We start from the raw sequence: 25,285 nt of genomic DNA on the forward strand, positions 1-25,285 counted from the left end.
TCCTTATGTCAAAGTCTGAATGGTGGATTGTTTTGTTATGTGTCTCAAGGCCTATTTTTTCCAAGTGTCTTTGTTTCTTGTAATTCTTATCTAGGCCATTGTGAAAATGTATTCTAATAAATGGAAACATGTAAGATTAAACCTTAGCTGAGGATTTTTATCCAGCTGAATAATACGGTTTTAGAAACTTTTTAACTTGAAGAGTTACTTGGTGTGCTGTTGTATCTATATTAACACCCAAGTTATGAAATAAACTCGAGCTTCTGCTAGATAGTTGATTGATTCCTTTCAGCAGATGATGGAGTAAGACTTTTTCTCGGAAGCATCTAAGGAGGGTAAAAAGAGTGAGGAAATACCAGTTATAATAGCACTTTTAAGAAATAAGTATGCTACCTTCTGTTTTTATGCAGTCGTGTTTTTTATATTCTCATTCACAGACTTTCACTCCCTTGGTCGATAAGCTTGGCTTAGGTTCTGTGGTTCCTGTAGAGTCTCTTGTAGACCGAGACTTGAGATTCCTGTCTGATGCCACTGGACTACGTCTCTTCCAGGTATATTGTTTGTTTGTTTGTTTAGTTATTTTATTTATTTTAATTTATTACCTGCCCTTCACCCTAAGGTCCAGAGTGGGTTACAACAATTAGCAGTGTTAGAGGTACATGTGGTAGAGGTATCATGACTTCAGCAATATGGTCCTGGAATTCTCTCGCTTTTAGCATTCTCTTCCATGCCAGCTAAGCAGGCAAAAAGGGAAGCAAGGCAATAACCAGGCAGAACACTTACACAGCTAATTCCATTAGACCAAGAGGACTAACGTCCGACAAAGGTCCGTATAGTTAAAGCTATGGTTTTCCCAGTAGAGATGTGTGGAAGTGAGAGTTGGACCATAAAGAAGGCTGATTGCCGAAGAATTGATGCTTTTGAATTATGGTGCTGGAGGAGACTCTTGAGGGTCCCATGGACTGCAAGAAGATCAAACGTATCCACTCTTAAGGAAATCAGCCCTGAGTGCTCACTGGAAGGACAGATCCTGAAGCTGAGGCTCCAATACTTTGGCCATCTCATGAGAAGAGAAGACTCCCTGGAAAAGACCCTGATGTTGGGAAAGATGGAGGGCACAAGGAGAAGGGGACGACAGAGGATGAGATGGTTGGACAGTGTTCTCGAAGCTACGAACATGAGTTTGACCAAGCTGCGGGAGGCAGTGGAATACAGGAGTGTCTGGCATGCTCTGGTCCATGGGGTCACGAAGAGTCAGACACGACTAAACGACAACAACACATGGTCAATGGCTTTTGGTTTCAAAAAGTGGCTTGCAATATGGCATGAGGATCTGCAATGAAAACAAAGGCATGGGAAAATCCCACCTTGTTGTGCCTAAAATAGTTCTTTAGATTACGAATTTAATTTAAAGCACTTTAGTGCTAATGAAATGAAAAACAATTACATGTACCAAGCTTAGCTTTGTAGGCCTTCATAGTTTTTGATGAGGTAACTGACACTCAGGACTACTTCTCACATTATTTTGTGCTGGAAAAGCCTCTTCTGTGTGATGTGAATTTGAGCAAGTTGTTTTTCTCTGTGATAGGCAAAGTACTTCCAAGATACTTGGTATATGTAAGACCAGCTGGCTTTAAAATCTTGCATTATGGAATGTAGTAGTTTTGGGATTTGCACTGGCTGGGGTATTAATAATAAAAATTATAAAATTATAATGCAGTGGTGTGTGCTGTAGAAAAGTAGCCTGAGTACACTATGTTTCCTCATGTAGACCAATCCCTTAGAATTTAAATGCAGGATAAACATTAAGAAATAAATCCATACATTTCTGTCACCATGGGGAAGGAACATCAAGAAACAGGGGGAAAAGAAATCATAACAATCTAGGCCATATAAATTATGCTTTTACCCCGTTCTTGAACAGCTATTACATATTTTAAAAAATTGTTTGCAGATGGCAACTGAAAGTCAGAACCAAATTCTCCAACAACAGCCAATATTGAGGGAAGCTGTCAATTCATTGGTCAGTGATCAGAAGCTTCAGGAGATATTTAGCAGAGGTAAGATCAGCTGGTTTTAGTTTTTTAAGGAACCTAATTGGTTCTCCTGGAAATTATATTCAGCTTACAGCTGCTTCTTAAGATCCTAAGACCTGTTCCAGCTTTATCATAGGTCTGTTACGTATGAAGTTTCAAGATCTTGAAACTGAGGAATTAATTGAGCTTTGCTGTGAAGGAGAAAGCTCAATTTTTCCTAAATTTTCATTTCCTTAACACTCTGTTTTCTTGTTTGAATCAGTTTTGTTGTTTGAGTATGAACTTTAGCTACCCTTTCAGGAGAAAAAAATGTTTATAGTCCTTATTGTAACAGTACTCTGGCATGCTAGAGGAATGCAAGAAATCAGTAGGGTAGAGCAACTATATTAATCTTAAGTCAAGCGACAAGAAGAGAATCAGCCATGGAGAACCACTATCATTAGTCAAAAATTAATGACTACGACAGTTATTAATCAAAGGTTAATAAAGAAAGACATTGAAGAACGACTATATTTTGTTATATATTATTAAAATAAGAGTTGGAGAGAGCTATTCAGAGGAGCTTAAAGGTTCCTGACTGGCTTAGATTTGAAGGAGTCGATTTCAATGACTTATCAAATGTCATATTGGAGCTGTACGATTGACGACTAGTATTACATGTTTAGCACAGAAGGGATCCAGAATACTCTGGCCAGAGTATTGATAAGGGGTTTCTGATCAGAAGTATGTGATCCTCTTGTTGGAGCACCTCCACTAGATTCCAGGTTGTTTTTGGGCACAGTTCAAAGCATTGGTAATGAATTTGAAAGCCCTAAAAGGCTTTGAATACCAGTGCAAAAAGATCTGAAGAAGAGATCCTTCCGGCAACACTGGATTTGTGTTTGGTGGGGATACAAGAGAGTACCTGGCACCAAGGTGGCTGCACCAAGGCCCTGGAACTGCTTTCCTTCCTAGGAACAGCTATCCAGCCTGCTCTCTGGCCATTTTCTGACAGCTGGAGTCCTTGTTCAGACAGACCTGTAGGTTATTGAACTGAGGGTATTTTGCTGCTGCTAGTTTTTAATTTAACTGACTACTCTTACTCGTTTTGCTTCTATTTTTATCTTTTCATATGTTTGTAACTGTATATTTAGTTCGTTAGCCTGCTTCATTAGGCCACTTACTGTGGCAAAGGAGGGTTTTCTCCAAGCATTCACGGAGTAGTCACAGATATTGAGCAGCTATTGTGTTTGCACAAATGGTTTGTTAACTTGTAGGTGTAAAAACAAAAGCAAGAAGAATTCATTAAGAAGTTAGCACTTGAGTTATATGTTTCCAATATGACGTAACTAAATTCAGAATAAACATATCCACCCTTTGCTGGAATTTTAGAAACAGACATGTAAATGAAGACACAGAACTCCACAGTATTGTGGTGATTACCTTTGTTATCCCTTGTCCCAAAACATATCCTAATAAAGCTTTATTTGTGTGTTACATTAAGAGACCAATGCTTTAAGTCCATGCTCACTTTTAATTCTTGGTGCAGTGGCACTGGTTTGGCTGATAGCATTCTCACTTGGGGTTCTTTCCCAGGTCCTTGCAGCATCCAAGGTCAAAGAGTGAAGGTGTACCAGCCAGAGGAGGAAAACAGCTGGGTCTCTGCTGTTGTGAGCTGTCAAGATCCTATCACCTGTCTGATGGAGGTGGTTTTGACTGAGGTGTGGAGCTTTTCTTGCGGTTTCTTGATGCCTGATTTCCTTTCTTCATTTAGCTACCAACAGTTATTTACATGGTCTTAGTTATGTTGCGTGGACTGTGACATTTAATACAAGCACACTCAGCATGAGCAGAACTCTGACAGTTTTCAGCATTTAAGCAAATTCTAGTCTTTTATAGTTGCAGCCAAGTAAAGCAGTCGGAGTGGAATATCTTAATGCTTAGGGAATACATCATTTTCAAAGTACAAACATCACCTCCTGCCTTTCTACCATCTTACATTTATTTCCAGTCTCCTAAGCTTATAGAGCCAGGCTCTTTTACAAGTCCTCCTTAAAGAAAAGATTGCGTTCCATATTTTGCCAAAATCATTTTTGCAACCATGAAAATGTATGTACTATTAAAATGGAATAAGTTATGTAAAATTACTTCAGTTACATTTATAAGATTGAAGATGATAAGGGATATGGAATGGGAGCACAGCTTGCAGGGAAAAGGCAGGTGAAGAGGGACATTGGGGAAGCTGCTTTTATGATCAGTATCTTACCAGTCTTTATGATTGACTTTGTCTTCTCTCCCTCTCCCCCTTTGTTGCCCACAAAAACCAGACTGGTGAAATCAGGTCAGTGGATCCCCGACTGATTCATGTAGTGATGGACACCTCTGCACTGAACGAGGTACACATACTGTGTTGCACCAGGTCATTATATTAGCAATAATGTTTTAAAGATCTCATCTCAAAAACATATTATGACAGCTGTCTTAAATGTATCTATATTTTCATAGAGCTATTAGTTTGACTTCCCAGTTAAGGCTTCAGTCCGTTACAGACTTAAGCTGAGTAAATTCCATTGAATTCAAGGGACTTATGAATGAGTAGGTATGCATACTATCGTGCTATAAATCTTTTAGGTATCCTGGTCCCAAGCTGTATAGGGTTTTGCACACCAGTACCATCACCTTGCTCCTTGCCTAGTAGCTAATTGGCAACTAGTGCCAATTCAGCCCCAGTGAGCAGTCAAGTCACTGCATTCTGCAGTAGCTGCAGCTTCTGGGCCAACCTTAGGAGCAGTCCTACCCAGAGGCATAGCAATACAGTGGTACCTCGGATTACAGACGCTTTAGGTTACAGACTCCACTAACCCAGAAATAGTACCTCAGGTTAAGAACTTTGCTTCAAGATGAGAACAGAAATTGTGCAGCTGCCACGCGGCGGCAGTGGGAAGCCCATTAGCTAAAGTGGTGCTTCAGGTTAAGAACGGACATCCAGAACGAATTAAGTTCTTAACCCGAGGTACCACTGTAATAGAGGATAGCAGTGTGTGGACTACAGTGATCATTGTATCCTGGTCCAGAAACAGCCATAGCTGTCTTACCAGCCAAAGCTGGTAAAAAGCATTCCTACTCAGTGAGGTCACCTGACCCCCTAGTGACAGAGATGGATCCAGGAGCACCCCAAGACTATGAACCTTCCTCTTAGAGTATACAGCTCCATCCAAAGCAGGCAGCTGATGATCTGGATTTGGGAGCCACTCACTCATAGTGCCTCTGTCTTGCTTTGATTCAACTCATTTTGTTGGCCCTCATCCAGCCCACAACAAAGTCCAGGCAGTGGTCCAGAGCTCTTGCACAGCCTCTTCTGTTTCAGATGTTACAGAGAAATAGAACTATGTATCATTAGCGTACTAGTGGCACCTGACCCCTAAGCCCCTGATGTTTAAAGCAATGTATTAATTGTTTCATGGCCAGGCTCATTTAAAACCTTTGGCACTGGCTTCTTCTTTGTAGTGATATGTGCTTTTATTTGTTATAGGGAGCTTCTCTAAAGGCAGCAAAATCATCAAAAGGAAAAAAGAAGAGAGAAAGTGTGGAAGGGAAAGATGGACGAAGGAGAAAAAATTCTTCCGATACTGGGTGTGATCATGCAACGAAGAAGCTAAAGGAGAGGGGTGAAGTGGATAGCAATGGGAATGATGGAGGTGAGGCAAATAGGGGAGCTTGGAAAGGATGCAGCAGCAGCGACGTGACTCTGGATCCAAGGGCCAAGCAACTTCCTCCATTTGTCCCTCAAGTTAATCGCAGTATTCGTTTTGCCACATACACCAAGGAGAATGGCCGAACTCTTGTGGTCCAGGATGAACCAGTGGGTGGTGAGCCACCTATGCCCTTTACTTCCTTGTCTTCAACTGCTTCCCAGGCACTGCTGAGTGGCAGTGGTAACCAAGAAATGGCAAAATCATTAGAGCAGGTCAGCCAAGTCCAGGTGCCTGCCCCTGCCATTATTGCTACAGCTGGGCCAACGCCAGCTGCTGTGCGGATTCCAGATGCTGGCATGTCAGCAGCTACTGGACAAGAAAAACAGAAGGCAGGCCATTTGCCTGTTCAGGGAGAGGTAAGCCATTTACAGTCAGCAGAGTAGTGATAATACATAGCACATATATATATATAGCACTTTGTATACCTTGTCTTGCTGTAACTCTTAGAATAGCTGTGTTAAGGCTATGTACAGCTGTACAGTTGGAGCATTATAGTGGACTTGAGATCCTTACCTGTTATGATTGATGTGGCCATCTAGCAGGATGTGGAATACTACGACTGCAGACTTGTTATCTGGTAGGGTCTTACGTTTTGCTCAGTGTACAGTGTGTTCCTCTCCAAATTTATACATTAGGGAAAGGCTGCTGGGTTTCACAGTAAAGAAAACTTGAATTCATAGCCTCTGGTTTAGTATATCTTTATTGTCCATAAGAACATCCCCCCCCCCCCAAAAAAGTGATTTCTATAGCTACGGGGGGGGGGGGGAAGCTCATGGGGAAAATATGGCAACTAAACTTAGAAGAGAGATCAGTGTGTTTATATTTTAATCAATAGATATGCAAAACAATCCTACTTGGTCAACGGAGAGAGACTCAAAGGCAAACAAAGCACCAAATCCAAAGCCCTGCTGGGCTTTGCAGAAAAGGGGAAAGTGTTATTCCTCTTTTTTTCCTCCTCCGCTAGAGGCTTTTTAAAAAAATGATTTTTCCTGCTATTGGGACCATTGGGAGGCACAATAACTATGCTAGCCCCAGGGGTAATGTACTTTCGTCCTGTTTCAGGGGCATGTCGGGATCCAAAGCCTCCCCCAGTCCACCTGCAACACACTCCTCGAATACCTCCTTTTTGCTTTCTCTGCCATCAGAGCAAAAGCAAATGAATGACAGCCATGGAATTTTTGACACTTGCAAGGCAGCCCCACCCATAGCTCTCCCTCTTCCTCACATAAGGGGAGATCTGCAAAGTCCTGGGACACCTAGGGACCAGAAGATGGTAGCCTAGAGGGAGCAATCAATAATTTCGGAATGGTTGTTTTGATACACATGTTGCCATTTTAGAGTAACATTTTAGAAATTGAATTAAAAATATTGAATTTCATTTGTTTTTCTTTTCCATTATACCCATTCTTGTTAGCAAGGTTTGCAGAGATACAATAAACTAATTTAAAATTTTGAAAGTTTTAAATTAATTTGGGCAGCCTGCAGAATCTGGGCATTTTGTCTCATGCCTCAACTGTTGTTGTGCAACATGTATATTTCTGATAAAGAACAAGCTGCCAAGAGATACTGCAAAGGCAGTATATTGGGGAAAATAAAGCAGGCTTCGGGAAAGTGTTTTGTCCTCTCTTGGGAGAGGAGAACAACTGACTGGTTTCCTGTTTTGTTTCAGATTTCCCCCAATTCAATGTTGGCTTCATCAGGGTTTGGAGTGGCACACTCAGCTGGTTCCCAACCTGTGGTGTTTGACAGCGGGCGAAGCCAGTCCAATGGAGTAATAGCTCCAGAGAAGAAGCCTGTTGGATTTCCATTTGGTAGTAGCACTGGTCATGAGGTCCAGAAAGACTCTGATTTATCAAATAACTTGTTTTTTCAGTGCATGTCCCAGAATCTTCCCTCCAGCAACTACTTCACAGCCTTGTCAGAGAACCTGGCTGAAGAGCCCGCTAGTCAGGACTCGTTAAAAAAAAATTCAGAGAGCCTGAGTGCGGGCATCTGCAAAGGTAAAGCTCTTGCAGGAGAAGCTAAAGCTGGGACTCAATTGGGCAGTTCTGTGGACCGGAAACTGCCAGCGGAATCTATGCCCACGCTTACTCCAGCTTTTCCCCGAAACATTATGAGTACTCGACCTCCAGAAAACCACGAGAATCTCTTTTTGCAACCCCCAAAACTCTCACGAGAGGAGCCCTCAAACCCTTTCTTGGCATTTTCAGAAAAATCAGAACTCAGTCCTTTCAGCAGCTTCGCCTCTTCATCTCAGCCAGGAGCAACTGCTACTCCTCCTTCAGTTCTTGGTTCCAAGGCAGCTTCTGGCTGGCCAGATTTGCACACTGGAGCTGACTCTTTAGCTAAAAAGAAAAGCTTGTTTATAACGACTGATTCTTCCAAGATCCTGTCCAGTGCACCTACTTCAACTCGCTTTCCCGGTGTTCAGAGTTCATCTACTCTGGGGAATGGCCGTTCCACCTCACCTATCGGAAGCTTGACACAACCTATTGAAATGCCCACGCTCTCTTCCAGCCCAACAGAAGAAAAGCCATCTGTTGGGCCTGGGCAGCAGGACAATCCTCTTATGAAAACCTTTTCTAATGTGTTTGGCAGACATCCGGCTGGCTTTTTCTCTTCACAGGCAGAGCTGGCACTGGAGAACAAAAACCCCTTTGAAACTGTGAAAAGGTTCTCTCTAGATGAGCGGAGCATGCCGTCTAAGCAGGATTCTGATTCCAGTACCAATAGCGACCTCTCGGATATGAGTGATTCTGAGGAGCAGCTGCACACCAAAGCTTGTCTGAAGGGAATCCCAGAGCATCTGATTGGGAAACTGGGTCCTAATGGCGAGCGGAATGCGGAACTACTAATGGGCAAAGGAAAAGGGAAACAAACCCCTAAGGGCAGGCCTCGCACAGCGCCACTGAAAGGTGACAGCTTTAAAGGAAGGGTTATTTGAGGAAGGCTGAAGGAGGGCTGCTTTTTGTTCTGTACTTCCATATTATCTGTGTGGTCAGCCGTGTGGTGTGTGACCTTCTGTCAAATATGTCCTCTGTGCATGTAGCCAGAAGCAAGGCGTCAGAAGAACACACCACCAACCTGAGATTCTTACATCTGTCTGCATGTACTTGCAGTTCATTTTTTGGGTGAAAGTATTATCTTGCACTCTTCACATTATAGAAAAACATTTACTCCCCTATTTTCAGGAAATGATAAATGGATACAATCTGGTTGCTGACAGAAGTACATGTATGAACTGAATGTTAACTTAGAAGGACTGCTTAGGGAGCACAGCAGTGTATGCTACTGTACTAATGTGACTAGATGTTTCTGCATCTTGAAACCCCTAATTAATATTTATACTTTAGAGCAAGTTTAGGAACCCTTGGTATGAATGCTTAAGTCCCATGCAGACTTTTTTTTCTGGGAAAAGACTAAATGCTGAGTGGGAGTGGAATCATGCCTGCTCCTGCTTTTACCTGGCTGAAATTAGGAGTGATAGCCAACTTTACTCAGTTCAAATGCAGCCATTGAAAAATGTGGACAGAGTAGTCCCATTGAGTCAATGGATAAGTTACTTGAATTTCACTTAACTGCATATTACTACTTTATGTTTGTTGAAAGGCATGTAAATATGTAGGCCTGATCGAAGCACTGTCTTTGATATGTAGAGATTATCTGTATCAGGCTTGCATTCCCAGGCCCATATGCTGATGCCCAGGTCATAAATGTCAAGTACAGACAAGTCCAGTCCTGCTGTCTGTCAAACCTAACATCGGTACAGTGCTACATTCTATAGGAGTCAGCATTAAATAAGTACTACTTGGAACTTGACCTCCTTTCCCTCTGTTGTTCTGTTGAATGCCTCTAATTGTTAACTTTGCTTCATAGTTGGCCAGTCTGTACTGAAAGACATGAGTAAGGTGAGGAAGCTGAAGCAATCAGGAGAAGCATTCCTCCAAGATGGCTCCTGTATCAACGTAGCCCCTCATCTGCACAAGTGCCGGGAGTGTCGGTTGGAACGCTACCGGAAGTTTAAGGAGCAGGAGCAGGACGACTCCACTGTAGCCTGTCGCTTCTTCCACTTCCGCAGGTAATAAAGCTCCCTGAGCATGTCTTGTTGCTGGCTAATGTGTCACTTGGCTTTTAAATATTTTAATGGCAAGATAATGCTCAGTAATTTTATCTCTTCAAAATGGTACATCCTTTCTGCAATGACAGTTGCAATTCCTGCTATAGCTTCTGAGGGCTCCTTGCACTCATAGAACGTTCCATTGAGCAGTGATCTCTGAACCCACTGGCACTTCTGTCCACCTGGTGCTTTTTCTTAGAATCATAGAATTGTAGAATTCAGTCCCCTGCAATCAGGAATCACAGCTACATAATCCCTGACAGACTTCTGCTTAAAAACCTCCAGTGGAGAATCCACCACCTTCCAGGGTAGTCAGTTCCACACATCGTCTGGAAACTGGCCTGTAAAATTGCACCAGAATAACATGATGACCATTTAAAGCAAGAGTTTAATATTTAAAAGCAAAAACAAAGATGGATTTTTAATTTAAATATGATTTTTTTATACAGTATTATTATTTTTAAAAAATTTCAGGTACATTTCACTTTTAAAAAACCTTTCATTCATATTTTACTATGAAATCATTTGAACAAACTTGTTGAATTTTACACTTAAAACTCAATCCAATACTCTGTCAGGCATACTGAATTAAAACCTGCTTTTCTATATCATAGAACAAACCATGAGATGAGTTTATTTTTGAGGCAAGCAAGCATTATACTATAGGTACTGCATTATTGTGACAATTAAAAAATACTGAGTTCTTATCTGCTAATGTGAACATTTACTTTCCCTGTTACAGAGAGAGATGGTGTTCTTATAGTGGTATCTAATAGGCCTCCACTGATAGGAGACTCTTTGATCTCATGTAGGTGTCCTTCGGGGAACAAGGAGGGGGGTGATTTCTTATTATTTCCCCCCCTCCACTAGCTCTCCTGCACCACCCCCAATCTGTTCTGGAGTATGGAGGGTGCAGGAGAAAGGGGAAATTGCCTCCAACTGGATACAATCCATAGTAATTACCCCCCCCTTACTTTTAAAATGTTCTGGGGAATTGGTCCATGGACCAACATACCCAGCTGTATTGGATTGTGTCTCTTGTGTTAAGTTAACAGCTTTGCTTGCATGCGAGCAGAAAACCAAACAGAAACCTATTAATGACAAAATATACCCCCTTCTCTAAACTGATATAATTGTGTGATACAAAAGGCATGTTGGTTGCATGACCAGAGACTTCGAATTATTCTCATAGATAGTACTAAGTACTGTAGAGTTTGAGCTACAAAACAAGATGTGTTGCTTATTATACCAAATGATAGGTGTGTACTCTTATTCTGGAAATGCTTGTATTTAGTTGGGTTGTGTCCAGCTAAATTATTGCACACACAGACGCTTCCCCCAACCTGCTGGAGCAGATCTGGGTGTGGTGCAGGAAGGAGGAAAGCTCTGTTGTGGTTGAGGAAGCTGTTCCAGACATGCAATTATTTAGTTGAATGCACCACCATGATCTACATCCATATTTTTTCTTGATGATTTAAGCTGCATATTAAAAGCACCTTGATTTAAGAAATCCATTCTGAAAAATAGACATCTGTTTCAAAAGAGGGTTATATGCAGGCATTTTGGAAACCGTATGAGTCTGGCCTCACAAAGCTTTAGATTTTAGTGTGCATTCATGAAGGATGTTAATTGTATAAGACACTAATAAATATAAAAGACTAAGTTGCTTGGCAGGATGTCAGTGTTACAGAAATGTGGTTAAACTGGCTTGGAACTAGTTGAAGTGGCAAAAGATCATGGATTCATAAAACCCATGGTGATGCATACCCTGCTTTAAACCATACAGTGGTGCCCCGCAAGACGAACGCCTCGCAAGACGGAAAACCCGCTAGACGAAAGGGTTTTCCGTTTTGGAGGCGCTTCGCAAAACGAATTTCCCTATGGGGTTGCTTCGCAAGACGAAAAAATCTTGCGAGTTCCCGCAGGTTTTTTCCCCTTCCCCCCCCCCTTTTCCTAAGCCGCTAAGCCGCTTAACAGCTGATCCGCTGATAAGCCGCTAGACCGCTAATAGCGCTAATCCGCTAAGCTGTTAATGGGCTTGCTTCGCAAGACGAAAAAACCGCTAGACGAAGAGAATCGCGGAATGGATTCTTTTCGTCTTGCGAGGCACCACTTTTCTTCTCTGTACGTGTGAGTGCATGTTGTGCTGTTGAGTATCTGTTAACTCATTTGTGATCTAATGAAGAAAAGCGTGGGGAAAATAGTAATTATTATTAAGAATTTTGCCTTCTAAAAATGGCGGTATGCAAAATAAAGAAAATAGTTGATTATAATGTTTGTGCATCCTAAATAATATTGCCTCTTTTTGTTTTGTTTTTAAGAATCCCTCAGAGGCAGGGGGAGAGCATTGCTCAATAGCAGGACATCAGCTGTACATGCAGAAAGTCCCACGTTAAATTTCCAGTTAAGACTAGCCTAGATAATGCACTCATTTGGGGGGTAGGAGCTGTTTAGGCAGAGAGTGAGTGAGGTGTTGACCAAGGACTAACCATTTTAAGGTAGTTTATATGTTCTCTGAAAGAAATGGTGACAATTTGACAATTTGTTTTGAAATTCAGAGTTCCCCACTTTGTTTGTAAAGAGTACTTGCTCCCAAGCCCACTGTCCATTTATTCCCTGTTCTTTAACCAGTTACTGGACCATAATACGATCTGTCATTTTAATCCCATTATTGCTTTGGTACTCAATAGTTTTTGGTGTAGGGCTTTATCAAAAGTTTCTTGAAAGTGAGTGGAATTGGACACATCCTCCCCCACGTGCTTATTGGCACTGTCAGATAACTCTAAAAGGTTAGTTTGCAGAAGCCATGCTTGTTATTCAGGAAGACTTGCTCTTTAATATGCTTGGTAATTTTTATCTTTTGGAAATGCTGTCTACCAGTTTTTTCCAGAACAGATGTTGAGCCAACCAGCCTCTAATGATAGTTTCTAACAAAAGTTTCTACAGCACCGTGTCTTCAGGAAGAAATCTATTAATTGTACTAGTTCTAAAGAATAGCCATGGAGGAAACCTCCATTTCATTTGTGTTTTGAAGAGATTGTAGCTAATGTGCTCTTTTAACTAGCTCATAGTTTTGTTTCAGACTGATATTTACTCGGAAGGGTATACTACGAGTGGAGGGATTCTTGAACCCCCAACAGAGTGACACTGATGCTTTGAGCTTGTGGATCCCGTCTACTGCCCCTGCAGAGGGAATTGACCTGGAAACCTCCAAATACATCCTGGCCAATGTTGGAGACCAGTTTTGTCAGTTAGTTATGTCTGAGAAGGAGGCAATGATGATGGTGGAACCACACCGTAAGTTGGTGTTTTCTTTTAATCCATGTGTGTAACTGGAACTTGATTATTGAAGAAAAGATACCCAACCCATTACTCTATCGTTTATTCTGCAAGTATTTGAATACCTGCAAGTGTTGAATAGCCAATGGAGTTGCCCTTGTGGAGTTTGGAAGTGGATGGTGGCCTCTTTTTCACATACTAGTTTTGTCCAGCCAGTGATCTAAAGCAGTGGTTTTCAACCAATGTGCCGTGGCCCCCTGGGGTGCCTTAAATGATGCTCAGGGGTGCCGCGGGCAACACTGACCTCTATTCCTCTTTTCTTCCCTCTCTCCTCTGACGTTGTCTCACGTCTCTGCTTCCCAAAGGCTTGCTCAGCTGTTTGTTGCAGCTGTCCTGGCTACAAGCTCCGCAGGTGAATGGTGCCTCTGGGACTAGTCAGGGGGTGCTGGTCGCCAGAAGTTGAGGTGGCCTCGGAGTAAGCAAGCCAGCCAATCCACCAGCCCTTGCTGTTGGGAATGGACAGACAAGTTCTAGGCCCCTGTGGGGCAGTGTGAGGAGGCACCTCTCTTTTGAGCAGGGGAGGCAGCTCAGAGACCAGGGGCAGCAGCTGTGGCTGCTCAGAGGACTCCCAAGGAGAGGAGAGAGGGAAAGAGACCAAGGGAACAGTCCACAAGGGAGGGTGTTCAAAAAAGGGTGAGAGGTTACCAGCTCTGCAGGCAAGGGGTGACATAACTGGGCTCCTGAGCCCCACAGAGCAGGAAGAATGTAACTGGTCAAGGGGTCCTTGGACTGAAAAAGCTTTAAAACCTCTGATCTAAAGGATAGTGATATTCATTTTTCTTTTACATATCACTTCTCTGGAATGCATGGAATTTATGAAAATGTCTTAATAAATCAAACCTTGGCCTACTAATCTGTTAGAGGACCAATTTTCTTAAGTCTCATTTTTACATTATATGCTCTTATGTAACTAGGCGTGAGTAATTTCCTTAAGTCTTCATATAAAGGAATCTCTTAAAAATTGGCAATAAGAGTATAGGAAGAGCCCTGCAGGATCGGCCAAAGGCCCGTCTAGTCCAGCATCCTGTTCTTACATTAGCTAAACAGATGCCTGTGGGAAGCCCTCAAACAGTACCTGAGTACAACAACATTTTCTCCACTTGTATGCAACTGGTATTCAGGGATATGTTGTCTCCAACAGTGGAGGTGGAACATAGCCTTCATAACTAGTAGCCACAGCTAGCCTTACCCTCCATGAATTTGACTAGTCCTCATTTAAAAACATCCAAGTTGGTGGCCATCGCTGCATCTTGGAAACACCCCCCCCCCCAAATGTCTCCAGAACTATTGCATGAATTATCCTGAATCCAATACTGTAGATGTGTGATCCATGCATTCAAAGAGGCTTTTTCTTGAGTTTATCTCTCAATACCACCATCACTTCTTTCTCTCAAACACATGTTTTCATTTTGAATTTGAACAACTTTTAATAAATTATTGTAAAACCAGGAAATTGTTGTAAACCAACTTTACAGCATGGTTCTAATGTATAATCTGTTAACATGTGCCTCCTCTTGATTTTATTCATTTTAATAGAGAAAGTGGCCTGGAAGAGAGCTGTACGCGGAGTGAGGGAGATGTGTGATGTATGTGAAACAACACTGTTCAATATTCACTGGGTTTGTCGCAAATGTGGCTTTGGGGTGTGTCTGGACTGTTACCGTCTCAGAAAAAGCCGTCCACGCAGTGGTGAGTACTTGATATTTGTCCAAGAATGCTGTAAAGTTTAGATGGGCGTTCTCCTTTTCGTGGTAGGGTTGGGGGGGGAGTTGTTCTGTGTGAAGGCTAAGTGATCAGTTTGCTGAGTTGCTAGATAAGATAAAAGATGATATGGATTGAGAGTATTGGCCTAATTTCCTCGGCTGCTGCTTCATCTTCCTGCTTCCTTGTGGCAGCATAATACAGAATTACCTTCTATGTTGAGCTTAGCCATGCCTTCAAGAACAGGGATGGCATATATAGGATCATCATGTAGATTGAGGACAGTTGGAATAAGGAAGAACATAGGGAATCGCAGGTAAAATTCCTCATCTTGCACTAGGAATAGCTTAAAGAATTCACCAATGCATTCTTAAGGAACTTTCATTGTGACACAGTTGACCTTTGGAGTAAAGCATGGCATCTAATTAAAGGTAAAGGTACCCCTGCCCGTACGGGCCAGTCTTGACAGACTCTGGGGTTGTGCGCCCATCTCACTTAAGAGGCCAGGGGCCAGCGCTGTCCGGAGACACTTCCGGGTCACGTGGCCAGCGTGACATCGCTGCTCTGGCGAGCCAGAGCCGCACACGGAAACGCCGTTTACCTTCCCGCTGGTAAGCGGTCCCTATTTATCTACTTGCACCCGGAGGTGCTTTCGAACTGCTAGGTTGGCAGGCGCTGGGACCGAGCAGCGGGAGCGCACCCCGCCGCAGGGATTCGAACCCCCGACCTTTCAATTGGCAAGTCCTAGGTGCTGAGGCTTTAACCCACAGCGCCACCTGCGTCCCTCACGGCATCTAATTGCTAGTTGCTAAAGTAGGCCTTTAGTTATTTTCCAAGTGTCAGGTATTACCATTTAAAAAACCCAAGGTTTGGGATATTACAGACCCATCAGCCAGGAGCTAAGAAGGTCTTGTATTGAAATAACTTTGGGTTCTTCCATTTCATGTTTCTTTACCGGGTGGGGGAGCAAGGGGGAGGTGTGTGAGTCTTTCTCACCCAGCCTCCCTGGAGACAGTTCTGAAGGAAAATAACTTCTGAATAGGTTACAAAAGGCTTTATGGTTGTGATTAAAATATAACAATACTTGGTCATGCATAATTTTGCAATACTCTAGGTGTGCTTTTGCTAGTAAAATTGGAGCCCTTGGTGGGGTAGTTTTTTTTTTTCCATTAGAGAATGCAAGCCCTTTCAATGCTTTGAAACTAAAACAGGAACTGTGTGCTGACTTAGGACAGATGGGAACAAGGGTTTCTGTCTGATTTTTCTATTTTGTCCTGTGAACTGTCCCAACCTATTATGTCTTTTGTAAAAAGGAAAATGAATATAATGTTTGAGGCAGAATGTTCCATCTTTAAGAGGTAATGTGAAAAACTAGCGGAAAAGCAAGCACAAGGCTGCACAAATACACATTATTGATACACATATAGATTATTGATGCACAAACACATTACTGAAAGGAGTTGTGGAGAGTTTCAACAGAGCTTGAAAAAACATCTTCCAGTGTGGAAATAGGACAGAATATTGATTCTAGGTTTGTGTGTTCATGTTTTAATCTTGCATACCTAACGGTTGTTGTATTGACACACCTTCCATTAGCACAGCCTTCATTAGCCCTCCAGCTGTTTTGGACTGAAACTCCCATCCAGCTGTGACTGTCTCTGAAGGGTTTTAGTAGCACATTAAGCACCACAACAGACGGCTGTTGCATGTTTTGTTTGACTATGAAGAGAGTGCTCAGCAAAACCTTCCACCTTTGAATTTATTAGTTTGAAGCCGTTGTAGTACTGGAACATACAAGCAAGCATTTGGAAAGTTAAATGATTTAATTGTCTTTCTATTTCAGAGACAGAGGAGATTGGTGATGAAGAGGTTTTTTCATGGTTGAAGTGTGCAAAGGGACAGTCGCATGAACCAGAGAATCTCATGCCAACACAGATAATCCCTGGCACAGGTGAACCTATTTTCCATGTCCTATCATGTCTCTCTTCTTTGACAGATTTTATCCCGCTTTTCAGCCACAAAGGTTCCCAGATCTTGCAAATACCCATAATAAGATGGCCCCTGCTCTCGGGCTTACAATCTAAAAGACAAGGGGAAAGGGTTGAAGGGAGGAGGAGAACAGCAACCTTGGGCATGAGTTCATAGTAACAAATTTCTTATCACAATCAGCAGGAATGGAGAACAGTTTGCTGACAGGAGCAAAAAGTTGCTGCTCTCTTAGTTGTGCCAGTGGCATGGCTCTGCTTCTGCTACAACAGTTGGTGGAAGCAGCGGCCTAATGGTGCTGGCTTCTAAGCTGAGCTTTATAGGATCCTGCTTCCCTTCACTCCCTCTCTTACAGCCTGAGGTAATGACTGTTGCCAGGTCCTTGTTAGGTTGTAGTTTGTTTTTGCCATCGGATCGAGCCAGGTGGATTCATTATTTGAATGCATTTTTGTAACAAGAGTGCATCTGCAGTTGCAGAGTTTTCATCGCTTACAAGGATGCTTATGAGGTTATTAAGGCTACTTGAGGCAGTTGTTAAAGAGAGTATTCTAACAATTAGTGCCATTAATAGTATTGTCACAACAAAGGTAATGATTTTTATGCAGACAGAGGGTCTCCCTTCCCAGCCTAAAAGCCATACTCTTAAACATAGGTTCACACTTGTAAAAAGCCTAGAAGATCTACCATTTCAGCTGTAAGCAGGAAGATACCAGTCCTTGCATTTTAAGACTTTCAGATCTTGTTACAAAATTTGATACTGAGGTTTCTCACTTTTCAGCACTGTATAGTATTGGAGATATGGTTCATGCAGCCCGTGGCAAATGGGGAATTAAAGCCAACTGTCCATGTATTAATCGGCAGAATAAATCTGTGCTGCGACCTGCCGTCACCAATGGAATTTCACAGGTATGTGAACTTTTATTATGGCCGAAATCTGTTATGTGATCCTGTTAGAAATTGTCCACTTCCTCTAGGCATCCTGACCTGGGCTGTTTTTGAAAAGAGTTGTTGGCATTTTGTGTGTTGGAATATATATTTGCTATTGTTTTGTGGAATTTGAAGTGCCATGTTAATGAAAATGCAGATTATAAAGAAACAGCCATTACTAAAGATTTGCAATTCATACTTATTTTGCCTTTTTACATGGCCTCAGATAGTGTGTCTACCAGTGGAATGTTTATTTTTTTCTGAGTTTGGAATATACACAACCTGTTAGTGTCAAATGTTTTTGTTTGTTTTTGAAATTTGAGAGAATAATAAGGTACCCTGGTCTCCTTATCCAATATATTGGCTTGTATCCAGAAGAAGCTCATGCAATGGGTTCATGGAAGCTAAGTCATCCATCCCACTATTCTCCATTGCAGCCCTCCACCCCAATGTTCTACCAAGGGTTAGAGAGACCCTTCTGAACTGGGGGGGGAAGATGGACTCCCTTAAAATATTTTGAGTTTGTCTCATGCTTGTGTCTAGTCTTAATATTGCTAGTTTTAAAAAAAACAACTTTACATTTGTCTCCGTTGTTTAAAGAAATACTTAAGTTTCAGTTACCACATTTTGACTTCCCCGTGTGTGATCCTCTGTTTCAGCAGCTGCCCAGTATGAATCCCAGTGTATCCACACCTGCAAATGAAAGCGCTTTCTCCAGTGGCACGGGGACAACAGAAGGAGGGCAGACGGACACGAATGTTATTCCTAAGTCTGAAGTTACGGAGGACAAAGCTGAGGAGCCTATTAAGACAGAGGCTCAAGGAACCAGTAACAGTGGGGAGACAAAACCTAACAAGTCACTATGTCCAGAAACAAGTCCCTCTTCAGCACTGCATTGGCTTGCAGATTTAGCAACACAAAAGGCAAAAGAAGAAACAAAAGGTAAGTTCTTGGAGAGCTGAAGATTTTTGCTAGAGAGCTGATTATCACCATGGAGAGAGAGGGATGTTTTTGAAGATGAGGATTTAGAAGACCGAAAAAAACAGGGACACTCCAAGATGGCTGCTTTTTGCATGTCAAGACACATTGTTTTAATACTCTTGATGTTCATAATCCACACTGGGACATCTCTCTTTCTTAACCCAAATGGCAAACAGATAGTTCTGTGACGTTTCAAGCATGCCAAGGGATTAAATTTGGGTACTTAGCTATTCAGGGATGTTTAAAAGATTACAGCACTAATAAAACAAATGCAGCATGTCCCTTTCACATACGCTGCAACTGCATTGGAAAAATTACTTTTTAACATCTGTTGCAATTTCACAAGTGCTGACATCATTTATTTGATGTGAGGGGAGTCATATCACATGGAATTCCATGCCTGTCTGAAAATTTGGTAACTATCCAAACAGTAGTATTGCACCTGCATTTCACATAGAATTGTAGAGTTGGAAGGCACCACAAGGGTAATCTAGTTAACCCCCTGCAATGCAGGAATCTTTTGTCCAACATGGGCCCAAACTCACAACCTTGAGATTAAAAGTTATTCTGGACTAACCTATCTGTTTTGGCTTTGTAAAACTGATACATAATTACTTGGTTTTGTCCATTTCTTAGGCCATCTTAGTATATCTTAAACTGGTAAAGAACTTGTGTAAAGGTGGGGGTTGGGTTTTATTTTGCTTGGATTTCATACTGAGACCTCCTTACTGCATTTTTTTCTCATGTGTTTAATGATCAAATGTATGAGTGGCTGGTATCTGGACAGCTACTAGGATTTTTTTGTAAATCTTCTGGAAGATTTGTGTCCTAACAAATTTAAACTGATGCCGGCTGGAGCATATCTAAACCTTTGAAGGTCACACATAAAACACTGGCCCTTTGACATTAAGACATTCCATTCCATGCTGATTTAAAAAGCAGTCACAAAGTCTCTTGCTTATGATTACAAGAATTGTATCTACAATTGAAGAATGTCCAAAGATACACATTAGTATTTATGCAATATTTTATTTTCTCCTTCCTCTCACGCTTGCTATCTTTTTCTAATTACAACTGCTATTTTGGCTTACTTGTTTTGAACTCATAAATATTGTAGCGGTAGTTATGATAAGTTTGAGCTTATGAAATCTCTTGTTACAATTCATAACCTCACTTCCCTCCTCTGTGATTGTCAAAATACTTCCTTTGGGGGAGGGGGCGCGGAAATATACGTCTTCTCATGGTGCCTCATGGTGCCTTTTTTGCTTTTTTACAGAAGCTGGATCACTGAGGTCAGTGCTCAATAAAGAATCTCAGTCACCTTTTGGATTGGATTCCTTCAACACCAATGCAAAGGCCTCCCCTTTAACTCCAAAGCTTTTTAATAGTCTCTTATTGGGCCCAGTTGCCTCAAGCAACAAGACAGAAGGTTCCAGTCTTCGCGATTTGCTTAACTCCGGGCCTGGAAAGCTGCCTCAGGCTTCACTTGATACAGGCATCCCTTTTCCTCCTGTCTTTTCCGGAGCTTCCACTGTAAGTAATACGCTTTTTGTTTAAAGAAGCAACTATTTATACCTCTAAAGTGGTATGATCTCTTTCTTAGGTAGGAAAACCTATACAGTACAGTGGTGCCTCGCTAGACGAAAAGAATTCGTTCCGCGATTCTCTTCGTCTAGCGGTTTTTCCGTCTTGCGAAGCAAGCCCATTGACAGCTTAGCGGATTAGCGCTACAGCTGTCAAGCGGCTTCCAGCGATCAGCTGTTAAGCGGCTTATCAGCGGAACAGCTGATAAGCGGCTTAGCGGCTTAAGAAAAGGGCGAAAAAAGCGGGGGGAAACCCGCGGGGGGATGCAAGATTTTTTTCGTCTTGCGAAGCAACCCCATAGGGAAATTCGTTTTACGAAGCGCCTCCAAAACGGAAAACCCTTTCGTCTAGTGGGTTTTTCGTCTTGCGAGGCGTTCGTCTTGTGGGGCACCACTGTACTGAACTTTTCAAAATAAGATTTATTTAGGCATATTATTGTTTGTCCACTGGCCCAAGGGGGGGGGGTTCGTGGGAGTGGTTTGGTTCAAGTATACCAAAGAAAGATTTTGAAAATGCCAGAGTGATCAGTTCTGGTACTTTATTATAAGAAGGAGATGTAGACATACAGTGGAGCCTTTACAGACCCAGTGAGAGGTTGTCATGAGTAATCCACACCCAGGCAAACATTTATACATTCTTTATTCACCAGCACTTCGGCCAAGACTTCCCATCATTTCGCCTGAGCAGATGAGGGCATAAGTGGCAAATATCCAAATCTTACAGATAGTTCCCCTTTCTGGCCCCAAGCCCACAGATGAGCAAGCCAATTAGCTTCTATCAAAGCAAGTGAATATAAACATATATGAGCTCATTGTTACAACAACTACCAATTAACTGTGGTGTTATCTTGACTACCAAGATGGTGTTTGCATTGCTTCTGGAACAGTTCCCCTTTGGTTCAACACATTGTTATTAATTCCTTGGCATTGTTTTAGCCACTTTAGTGTGCTAACTTTTCTAGAAAGTGTTTAGTTAGTTGAAAGATCAGAATCTGTGGCACAGGCAGTATATTCTAATTCTTTACCCAAGACTTGGGTTGCTATGTGGATTTGTGTCTTCTAGGGTGCTAAGAATAAGGCCAGCTTGCCAAATTTCCTTGATCATATTATTGCCTCAGTGGTGGAAAATAAGAAGACGTCTGATGCTGCCAAGCGAGCAAGCAACGTGGCTGATACTCAGAAAGAAGTGAAAGAGATGGTAATGGGATTAAATGTGCTGGACCCACACACTTCCCATTCTTGGCTCTGTGACGGAAGGCTTTTGTGTCTCCATGACCCCAGCAATAAAAACAACTGGAAGATCTTCAGGGAGTGTTGGAAACAGGGCCAGGTAAATAAAAAGTTTGTGTGGACATCCTTTCTGCCTGTGGCAAAATTTTCATTGTACTTAAAACAAACTAGCAGCTATTTAATGATAATTATGTTGGTGCAGACTTTGTTAGTAGGTTAAGGTTGAAGGACAAAACACAGTTAATGGCACTCGTCTATGTGTGATACAAGCACAAAAATTCATTTCTGGAACAGGACGTGGTACCCTTAGAACCCTGGGATTCAGTTAAATTACAGCAACAAGTTTTGGGCCCTTATTGTTGGGAAATTGGGCTAGATAGAATATGGATAATGCCTGATGAATATTCAGAACTTGGCTGGGTTGACCAGGATTTCCAGCAGCCAGAAGCTTAGAATTCAGTGCTTCTGTTAAAAAGGTAAATATATTGGGTATTATCAAAAGATGGTCATCAGCCCATAGATTTCAATTTGTATAAAACTAGAATAGCTTTTCTTAGCACAGAAGTTGGACTTTGATTTTTTAATCCATGTATAAATTTACGAAACCTACCAAAATATTAGAAATACATAATCTATAATAACATATAATAGTCTTAAAATTTATCACTATAAGGTATTACCTACTTAATTTGAATTTACATTATTTAATTTTTCTTTTTTATATTGTATTTATACAAAATGATATCTTAGCAACCAGAGCATATCTGTTATTACCTCTGTTTTGTTGTTTCATACAATCAGTGACTTCCATAGTTGCTTCTGTTTCTGTTGGTGCCTGTAATTATTTTTGCTGCTGTTAAAAGGTCTACTAATTCTGAACGCTCCCTCCTTATAACTTATTTAAGGCAGCCAAGTAAAATATACAGAGGATTAGTGGAGAATATATGTTCATTTTGTTTATCTGAGTTGCAGCCTTCCTGCAGAAATTATTGTTGTTTTTCTTCTTGAACAAGTCTATCATTTACGAATCCATTTTTTAAAAACAAAACGACAACAGCTTGGTCCTTTGCCAACATTTCCATCTCTTACATTTTCAGACCAGAAATTTTTTAACGAATAATACTGGAAACATAGTGGTTTCTTATTTTCATTTTGTCTGGCTATATTTTTATAAAAGATTATAAATTAGTAAATAAAAAATAAAATGCCTTCTGCGAATTGTCATTTTGGAATAATACCTCCTCTTTCTTTTTACAGCCTGTTTTAGTTTCTGGTGTTCATAAGAAGCTGAAGCCTGAACTCTGGAAACCAGAGGCCTTTAGTCAAGAATTTGGAGATCAGGATGTAGATCTGGTCAATTGTAGGAACTGTGCCATAATCTCAGATGTGAAAGTGCGTGACTTCTGGGATGGCTTTGAGGTCATTTGTAGTAAGTGCCACCTAATTTTGTTGATATTATTTGTGAAAAGTTATCTATCACATCAGTGTAGTCTCTGCCCCAACTTATGACACTATTAATGCCATAGCTGAACAGGAGATTTAAACCCAGATCTCTCATTATGGATTTAGGTTTCATTCTTCTCTCCCTTACTCCCAAAAAATCCTGTAGCAATAGAACAACATACAAGCCAAGTAAAACTATTTCTTTTCAGAGCGTCTAAGATCTGATGATGGACAGCCCATGGTACTGAAGTTAAAGGACTGGCCTCCGGGAGAAGATTTTAGAGACATGATGCCGACAAGGTAAGATCCCTTGTTACTCTGGGTCTGGGCCTCTGTAAGAATTGTTGGTGTTCTAGCAATGTATTCTTTTTGCCTTTGCCAGTGTCTAACATGGTACTTGCCCTTTTCAGGTTTGAGGACCTAATGGAGAACCTTCCTCTCCCAGAGTACACTAAGAGGGATGGAAGACTGAATCTGGCATCAAGGTTGCCAAGCTACTTTGTACGACCAGATCTGGGTCCCAAAATGTACAACGCATATGGTATGTAGACCAGGAGAGCATAATTTTGTCCCTACTCATAGTTTGTGTCTTATGAAAGTATATGGACTGAGAAGTAAATGAGTTAGATGGATTATTACCCATGTGAGTCATAAAATTAATTTGTTTCCTTTAAATCTCTTTGCTTCTAATTAAAAGTATAATGTCATTAGAAGTGGAATATAATTTGGTAATTGTAGACTAAATGGAATCAGACAGTGTTGTCAGAATCAAAGAGAACTTTGTAAAATGAAATGATGCTGTGCAAATCAGGTAAGAGAACTCAAGGACCCATGCCCATCACACTGAAGAGCAGATGAGTTTTTACACTAGTTTATGTATCCATATTCAGTTGCATCCATGTGCTCTTAACCTGTAAAAGGACTGTTTTCGTCTGCTCATCCCAATGAGAGAAGCCCCTGAGACTCGCTGTGATCAGTTTGGAAGTTATTTTGCAGATAAAATCACTCACATCTGCTCTAACTTGGGTTCCAGTGTTGGAGCAGATCTGGGTATGGGATTCAGGAGCATCTGCCTGTCCAGTTTTGATGAGCAGGTTTCAACTACTATTTTCCAAACAAATGGATGTGATTCTTGGGAGACGAATCCTCAACCCTTGTCCATCTTGGCTGGTAAATCTGCCTGGCCCAAGTTCAATAAGCTTTTGCTAGCTGTGGTAAATAGATCACAGAAGAAGGGGCTATTTCCTTAAGCGGCTAAAGGAAGCGTTGATCGTCAACTCCGGAAACATGTTTTGATGCCCCCTTGTTCTGTTGGCTTGGGAAAACCTGATGTTTCAGAACAGACTTTGTTATTGGCTGAAGGTGATTGGCCTGGATTTTCCTTTCTGCTGGTGTTTCTAGGACACCTATTAAGAGCTGAGTCCTTGGTGGTTTTTCTGTGTGCATTTTATTTTTATCAGATTGTGTGCCACTTCGAGTGTGGTAGTGGCTGTGATAAAAAATATTCAATAAAGTGCATTTGTTGATTCGAAGCAGTGGACCATAACATCTGTTTGTACTAAGTGCTGCAATTACAAAGTGATAGGGAGTTTGCACCTTAAGTCTGGCTCCTTTTATAGTTAAACATGCATAGCAGGTGCCCTTATGATGCCCTCCAGATGTTGCTGGACTACATGCCCCCTCATTCTTGACGTTTGACAATAATGTCTGGGACTGGTGGGAGTTAAGAATCCAATGACATCTGAAAGGCATCATGTTGGCTACCCTTGATATATCTAATCAGCAGAGATCAAGTATCTCTGCTACTGCTCACATTATCATGGCTAATAACTGAATATTCTCTGTGTGGTGATGATATACTTTGAATGTAGCATAAAAAAGCATACCTATAACAAGTAGCTTCAAGCTTGCTGTCATCGTCTCTCTTCTTTGCTGCTTTTTTGTAGGACTGATAACAGCAGAAGACAGAAGAGTTGGTACAACCAATCTGCATTTGGATGTGTCAGATGCCGTTAACGTCATGGTGTACGTTGGAATTCCCATCGGGGAAGGTTCTCATGATGATGGTAAACTTCTACGATAATCTTTTTAACTTAACTTCTGAATCTCCCCCTAGATATGCAAAATATTGCTTATATTAGGCCTGCACCATTTAATTTCTTTTTGTTTTGATTTCTTCTCTGCTCTTGTGTTGCTCTTTGCACACTG

At 41.5% G+C, this 25,285-nt stretch overlaps 2 protein-coding genes across 10 annotated transcripts in view; one reads left to right on the forward strand and one right to left on the reverse strand.

The window, feature by feature from the left end:
- CDC25C (cell division cycle 25C) overlaps positions 1 to 25,285 on the reverse strand; it is a 158,423-nt gene that overhangs the window by 70,034 nt on the left and 63,104 nt on the right. The gene's annotated exons all lie outside the window — the stretch shown is intronic.
- The window catches only part of KDM3B (lysine demethylase 3B), a 37,495-nt gene that overhangs the window by 6,598 nt on the left and 5,612 nt on the right, over positions 1 to 25,285 (forward strand). For 4 of the 9 annotated variants that reach the window (XM_083726348.1, XM_083726346.1, XM_083726351.1 and 1 more), the window contains exons 3-20: positions 438 to 551; positions 1,955 to 2,060; positions 3,612 to 3,736; positions 4,343 to 4,411; positions 5,548 to 6,126; positions 7,440 to 8,685; positions 9,647 to 9,848; positions 12,970 to 13,184; positions 14,763 to 14,915; positions 16,771 to 16,878; positions 17,692 to 17,819; positions 18,500 to 18,782; positions 20,098 to 20,354; positions 21,468 to 21,734; positions 22,892 to 23,063; positions 23,287 to 23,377; positions 23,488 to 23,618; positions 25,024 to 25,143. In XM_083726348.1, the coding sequence (XP_083582474.1) occupies positions 438 to 551; positions 1,955 to 2,060; positions 3,612 to 3,736; positions 4,343 to 4,411; positions 5,548 to 6,126; positions 7,440 to 8,685; positions 9,647 to 9,848; positions 12,970 to 13,184; positions 14,763 to 14,915; positions 16,771 to 16,878; positions 17,692 to 17,819; positions 18,500 to 18,782; positions 20,098 to 20,354; positions 21,468 to 21,734; positions 22,892 to 23,063; positions 23,287 to 23,377; positions 23,488 to 23,618; positions 25,024 to 25,143 (4,366 nt within the window). Of the gene's footprint in view, positions 1 to 188; positions 336 to 410; positions 552 to 1,954; positions 2,061 to 3,611; positions 3,737 to 4,342; positions 4,412 to 5,547; positions 6,127 to 7,439; positions 8,686 to 9,646; positions 9,849 to 12,969; positions 13,185 to 14,762; positions 14,916 to 16,770; positions 16,879 to 17,691; positions 17,820 to 18,499; positions 18,783 to 20,097; positions 20,355 to 21,467; positions 21,735 to 22,891; positions 23,064 to 23,286; positions 23,378 to 23,487; positions 23,619 to 25,023; positions 25,144 to 25,285 lie in introns of those variants that run through there. The other 5 variants (XM_083726349.1, XM_083726347.1, XM_083726352.1 and 2 more) reach the window with 3 other exon arrangements.

Source organism: Podarcis gaigeae (genome assembly GCF_964106915.1).
Source record: "Podarcis gaigeae genome assembly, chromosome: 2".
Taxonomy (NCBI): Eukaryota; Metazoa; Chordata; class Lepidosauria; order Squamata; family Lacertidae; genus Podarcis; species Podarcis gaigeae.